Source organism: Setaria italica, chromosome II (assembly GCF_000263155.2).
Source record: "Setaria italica strain Yugu1 chromosome II, Setaria_italica_v2.0, whole genome shotgun sequence".
Lineage (NCBI taxonomy): Eukaryota > Viridiplantae > Streptophyta > Magnoliopsida > Poales > Poaceae > Setaria > Setaria italica.
This window is the reverse complement of record NC_028451.1, coordinates 3,491,652-3,498,603: the sequence shown is the minus strand read 5'-3', so window position 1 is coordinate 3,498,603 and position 6,952 is coordinate 3,491,652. Positions and strand designations below refer to the sequence as shown.

At 42.3% G+C, this 6,952-nt stretch overlaps 1 protein-coding gene across 1 annotated transcript; it reads left to right on the top strand.

The window, feature by feature from the left end:
* The first annotated feature begins 722 nt into the window (after nt 1-722).
* Nucleotides 723-4,629, top strand: LOC101760206 (eukaryotic translation initiation factor 3 subunit I). Its single transcript, XM_004955490.4, has 8 exons — nt 723-1,235; nt 1,350-1,477; nt 1,945-2,064; nt 2,153-2,242; nt 2,848-2,934; nt 3,017-3,096; nt 3,994-4,096; nt 4,423-4,629. Exons 1-7 carry the CDS (start codon nt 836-838, stop codon nt 4,067-4,069), a joined length of 981 nt encoding a protein of 326 aa, XP_004955547.1. The 5' UTR covers nt 723-835; the 3' UTR covers nt 4,070-4,096; nt 4,423-4,629.
* The last annotated feature ends 2,323 nt before the right edge of the window (nt 4,630-6,952 follow it).

Here is a 6,952-nt window from a genome sequence, read left to right as displayed (position 1 = left end):
TAGGAGTTCATAAGGGTCGAAGAGAACTTCACGAGTTCAGCTGGCTCGTGCCGGCCGCAGTGGACCGTTTCTCCGGCACCTGGTGACGAGAGAGGGGGTGAGGTTTTGCTTTGGTATTGTCAGTGGATCAAGGACGTGGATATACCGTCGTAAGCAAACTTCGATCATCGTTGATGTTCTCGCGTTTAACGTAGCTGCGTTGACGAAGCCTTCTGGAATATAATCTCGATGCAACGAAAAAAAAATGCATGGTGCATATCGATCGTTTTGGCTGCTACCGATTACAGATACAATTGAAGACCTGATCAGAGATGGGCAGTTCGATCATAGTGTGGTGTGGTACGTAAGCAGAGTGCTTTCAGCCGTTTTACTTGTAGAAACAATCGTACAATCGTCAATCGTGTGGGTCCATGCGCAGTAGTCTGTATGCGTGTTCTTTTTTCCCAGAGGTACTTGAACTTGTTGTGACTTTGTAAATGAACAACAAACCAAACGAAATCCCAGCGACATGCCTGAAATCTCGTGGGCCCGGGCCTTATCTCTCACCGCAAGGCGCTCGGCCCAGCCCAGATAAATCTTGGGCCAGGACAGCAGCCCGTACCGGGCCGGGTCAGAATGCGGACGACTGGGCGCAGCCAGCAGGACTGCGTGAGAATTCTGTCCGCATACAATTCTGTCCGCATACCGCGGCCTATAACACCCCCCCGCAGCCCACGACTAGTTCTAGGGTTTTCTCGTCTCCGCCGCCGACGCATCCAAATCAAACCCTTCCCCATCCACCACCCTCCCCACTTCCGGCGGCGGCGAGCGGCGGCACCACCACCACCACGCCACGATGAGGCCGATCCTGATGAAGGGGCACGAGCGCCCGCTCACGTTCCTGCGCTACAACCGCGACGGCGACCTCCTCTTCTCCTGCGCCAAGGACCACACCCCGACGGTCTGGTACGCCGACAACGGCGACCGCCTGGGGACCTACCGCGGCCACAACGGCGCCGTCTGGTCCTGCGACGTCTCCCGCGACTCGGCGCGCCTCATCACGGGCTCCGCCGACCAGACCGCCAAGCTCTGGGACGTCAGCACGGGGCGGGAGCTCTTCAGCTTCCGCTTCGACGCGCCTGCGAGGTCCGTTGAGTTCGCCATCGGGGACGCGCTCGCCGTCATCACCACCGACAACTTCATGGACCACGTCCCCACCGTCCAGGTCAAGCACATCGCCGAGGACCTCGACGACCGTAAGTGCTTGTTTCATTCGACGCTTTGCGCTTCCTCTGTTGTCTGAATGTCCAGCCCTGAGATCCTGTGCACATTAGTGGATTTTAAACTGAAGCATGTGTTGGTGGATGCAGAGACTGATGAATCCGCGCTCGTGATCACCGGCATCAAGGGGAGGATCAACAGGGCGGTTTGGGGCCCGCTCAACAGGACCATCATCACTGCCGGCGAGGACGCCACCATTCGCATCTGGGACACGGAGGTTAGCATGCTTTTTCATGCCTGCAAGTAATCCTGATGATCTAAGGGATGCGTCAATTGCTTACTGATATGGGCATCCGGTGGTGTTTTAGCAGGTTTCATGTTGATGCAATGCATTTTTTTTGGTTGGTCATGATTCTCTCTGTTAATTGGTTAAGATGTTACATGATACAGTCACGTTCCTAATGTTATTATTAAAAAAATTAGAATGTCAATTTGGTTTTTTTACTGCGTTTAGTGGACTAGGATAGCAATTGGTAGTAGTATCTGCAGAACTTTGCACATCCTTTATTGATTGTTGAATCCAGTGTTGCTCTAGCAATCTGTATCTGCCTACTAGGATGAAAGAGGCATCTAGGTGTGCTGGTCTATTCTTTTCCACATCACTCTGTTAAAAATGCTGATTATTTCTTTGTAACAATGGTCTAGCTTTCACATCACTTATGGGATGCTCTTTGGACTATGTAGACTGGAAAGCTGCTGAAAGAGTCAGACAAGGAATCTGGACATCAAAAGACAATCTCATCACTGTCAAAATCTGCAGATTGGTCTCATTTTATTACAGGCTCCTTGGATAAATCTGCTAAGGTGATAAACTGTATAAGTGACTATCATAAATATATTCATATTTTCTACTATTTTTGGATTTCCCTGACATTTAATCTTCCCTGCCTAGCTATGGGATTCAAGAACGCTGACCCTGATCAAGACCTATGTCACGGAGCGGCCTGTTAATGCTGTTGACATCTCTCCAACTCATGATACTGTATGTCATCTGTACTTAAGTTTTGTGTTTTATTTGCTCCCATTTCTTGCTAAAAGCACAAAATGCTTTGTGATCTGGAATTCACTATAGCTCTGATGTGCTTCACAGACTATATCTTATTCATGTTGCTTGATAAATACAAAATGCTTGTGTATTTTGTGATGAGCTTTCTGATCAATCTGTTATGCTTGGAGTTGCATGGGGCCTTTGTTATGCTCAGGTTCCCTGCGCTCCAGTTTATGCTGTTGATAAATAACATTTTCTATATAGCAGATATTTATTCAGCTGGTAGTGCGAATTAGCTTTGTGCTTATTTAATGCAATTTTATGTATTCAGGAATTGAGGTAGGCTATGATCATTTAGATTTCATTTGTTGCTGCCAACAACTGTACTTCTTTGTTTACCATGTTTATCTAGGAGAATGCTATTTACCATGTTTGAATTTTTTTTACCCATGTGTTATACAGTGTATGAGCTATTGCAATTTCTTTTGGAATTTAATTTCGACACCATATAAATACCGAGTTAGGCAGTGATGGTAGTTCCTTTCCATCATCTGTGTTCCATTTCCTTGTTACATAAAGGTTCCTGTTTCTTTTTTTAGGTTGTTCTAGGAGGTGGTCAGGACGCAATGAATGTGACTATGACAGATCGCCGTGCTGGTAAATTTGAGGCTAAATTCTATCACAAGGTAACTTCTTTTCTAGTTGAATGTTAACAGAATAACTCCCTGCGTTACATTTTTGCTAATTCTTGTATGCGTGTCATTCTAGATTTTGCAAGAGGAAATTGGTGGTGTTAAAGGACATTTTGGACCAATTAATGCTTTGGCATTTAATCCTGATGGGCGGAGGTAATTTTTTTTCTCAACCCATTTGTCCTTCTAATCAATGTTTTTATATTTAAATTTGGCCACTTGTCTGTGTGTTCATATTTGTTTTATGGTATGCTCAATGATTGAACCATGTTAATCATGGTAATATACGCTATTCTGAGCCACTTGAGGATGCATTAGCTTTATGAGAGCATATTTCTATTGATATGAAAACTTTTTCTTTAGCTTTTCATATTTAATTTATTAAAGTTTCTCTGGCAAGAATTCTTCCTTTTGAAATTGGTTTGTACTTCTAGCTCACTTGGGGCAATATATCAATAACCCCATTTGCCAATTTCGCTCCCTTTAGTGTATCTGCTTATTTCTTTTAGACCTGTTTATCAGAGAAATTGTTTTTTCTCTGCAAAACATACTTTTTATTTTTATCTGGTCATTGCAGAGTTCTGAAGTTTATTTCTTTCTTTTATATATCATATCTCTTCTACCTACTTTTATATGTAGCTCGGTGATTGCAGCCAATTGCATTGGCAATATACGCTATGCTGACCTCAGTTTGATGAAAATTAAAAAGTATGAGAGCTACATACTGCCCAAAGTAGCTTTAGCAGTGAATCACCCCTTTTATATTTTCTTGTGTTTGTAACTATATGCATCTGATGGTTCCTGATACCTCAGTGATTTCTACCAGTCACTCTGGTTATATACGCTATTCTGATTGCTGCTGCTGAAAAACAGTATTTATGAGAGTTACAATTGGAGCCTATCAGTATGCATTGTGACAAGTGCCTTTTTTTCCTTCTGGTCTGAAGTCACTTTGATGAGCAAAAGGGGTTTTGGATTTATACTTCTGTTCTCATTTATTCTTGTCATAACTCAATTCTGATTCTGTCAATGCTGTTTCTTTGATCTCATTAGCTTTTCGAGTGGTGGTGAAGATGGATATGTAAGGCTGCACCATTTTGATTCTGACTACTTCAACATCAAGATGTAGATAAAGGACACCACAAACTAATCCGAGGTAATGCTTCCCCTGGCCTCAAATAATGAAGATCTCTGAGTTGGTTTGTTCAAGAATTTTGTATCCTGATGCCTTTTGATGCACCAGTGTATTGCGTGATATTGTCTATGTAACTGTTTAGATAAGAGACGGACAGTATTGAGTTCCCAGCATTACACCCCCTTGATTGATAAATTTAGCTGTTGCACGCAAATTCCTTTTTTTGATTATGGATATGTCGAGTCACTTGGTACATTTTTGCATGCAAACCAACCATGGTCAATTTATTACTGTTATGTTGGCACGTTAATATTTTAATGAAATCCTGCAACTCTACCCTTTTGCAGGTTGTATTCGAGGGTAACGAATGCTTGAGTTGTTTCTCGTGAAGCTCGGAGAGTTGGCTCAGATCTTAGCTATTGGTGTTGTGTTGCTTGTTAGACGTTCTTGTTACTCAGGACAGGAAAAACAGGTTTTTGTAGATGCTTGAGAAATTTGTACACTTGGCAATGAAAAAATGCTTGAATTGCAGTCTATTCTAGTTTTTTTTCTTCTTCTAAAATCGTCCTTGCGCCATCAGTAGAGCCCACCCGTGTTTCTTGCAAACATTCAGATTCTTCATTCGATTTAACAGTCATCAAGGCACTAGCAAATACATACTCTCTCATATACACGTTTATGTGTAGATATATAATAAAAATTTTGAATTTTGAAATGCCGAAACGGCCAACGATTTGGAGGGGTATCTTCTTTTTTTTAAAAAGACCTCCCTACAGCACCTTCCATCCTGGCTCCTTCGCCATTGCTAATGAGAGCAACTCCAGCAGACTCTAAACATCCTCCTATCCAAGTTTAGAGAGTGAGTAAACCCTTTTCTATGCTTTCTAAGTTTAGTGAGTGAGTAAACCCTTTTCTATGCTTTTCATTTTGGAGAGGTCTCCAAATTTCTCCCTCCACCTTCCATTACCGGGGGTCTTTAGGGAGGCCTCTATGAGGATATTTTTTGGAGAACCCTATTTAACCTTTGATAGTTATTGTTGGAGTTGCTCTGACTGCAACAATCAATCCTTTATCAACGACGTGAACTTAATCGATTAGTCTAAAAACACGAATGGCAAATATCTCAATAAAAAAACGTTGGCCATTTGAGAGAATTATAAAGAAAAATTAACAGACGATTTGTAAAAAAATAACACTCGAAAAATTGTATAGATCTTATTGTGCTAGTTGCAGCCTTGCAGGGGTTACGGAGGCAAGCCAAGTAATTGAGATTACTCGTCGCGTACGAATTGTATGATCCTTTAATTTGTGCACGGGGAAAAGGTTGCAAGTGATATGGCAGCAACTCATGCTCATATAATGCTACACTTTGGTCTTGAGTCCTAAATTAAATTTTAGCTTCTTATAGGCAGCTGTTTGGCTAAACAATGGCATCTTTCTCTCACACTTTACATAAAAAAACATTCTACGTTGATGTGTGTCCCAATTGTTCCATTTGGATTTTTTTTTTTGGCGAGGTTAGAATTCGCTAATTTGGTTCGTTTCTCAATGCTGTTTGGAAAATTGCAATTAATCCGATAAAGGCATGTTCACACGACTTCTAACACTCATGCCCCTCCCTCTGTGATGCTGCGTGGCTCAAGTGCACGGCCCAACAAGAATATCCGTGTTTCAGTTGGCGATCCTTTTCGTGACCTCATATACTTGGAGTCGGTGGACGGCACAGGGATCATCCCCTTTGGTCCTTTGCCATACGATCTCTGCAGGTACGATTACATGATGCAACTCAATGCATCAAAACAAAAGCCAGGGCACTCGACGCTCTTGCTGTGTCAACTGACATAAAACCTTTTCCACGCATGGCGCACAGAAGAGGCAATCGTTTTTCGTGGTCCTCGATACATCTCATGCAACAGCCATTTGCCTTTCTTTTTTTTTTCCGTGGAATTATTCTTCTATTTCTTTTGGGCACAATTTGTGTTGATCCATCGAAGTCGAGCTGTCTCCGTCGAAGACAGCCATGGGCTATTCGGATTTGTGATCCTGGCTCTCTGGAATATGCCGACGACATAAAAAAGCTGGGGTTGATTGCCACCATCATTGGTGTCTTGTTGAGCGAGGGTTAATAAAGTTTGTGAGCAAGGTCAAGGGGGCATGGTGCTTTTTCTTGAAAGTGCCCTCTTATGTTCGTCTTTGATGCCATTTGTGTTCCGGAGAAATCGATTTTATCAACAATGCGTGCATAGGGAAATCCAGTGAGGAAAATGCACAATTTATTGCTTTTCTTTTTTTTATACCATATGATAATCACACACCACTAAAAAAAGAAGAAAAATCTACAGCAAGTGGCCGGTTACTTTAGGGGTGGATGTATAAAAAAGAACCCTAGAGGAATCAGATCTTGTATGCATTCGCCAGCCCAGGCGTATGCAAAGCGATTCCTTGATCTTGTATGCCAGCAATCTTGTCTTCGTGAACTAGGACATTGTTTTTTGGAGAAAGCGAATTAAGTCGATCTCGGCCATATAAATCAAAGTATACTTAAGCTAATATCAAGTTATTTTGCTAGCTATATCTGTCCGAGTAATATAATGCCTATTCTATTGTAATCAAGTCGCTTCAACTAAGCATCAAGTTGCATCAAATTTTTCCTTGGTAGCTAGCCAAAGCACCTGGACGTGGCAATAATACTGCAATGCCGTATTCCACTTCTAAGAACCGAGAGCCTGTTTGGATCCGTCACTAGAGCTATCCAGCTAATTTTAGCTCTCTAACTGATTCAAACATGTACCAGCTATTTATGTAGCTAATCCCAATTCCCGATTAACAGTTAGCTCTAATACCAATCTTAATGGATAGTTTCATTGGCCATTGCAC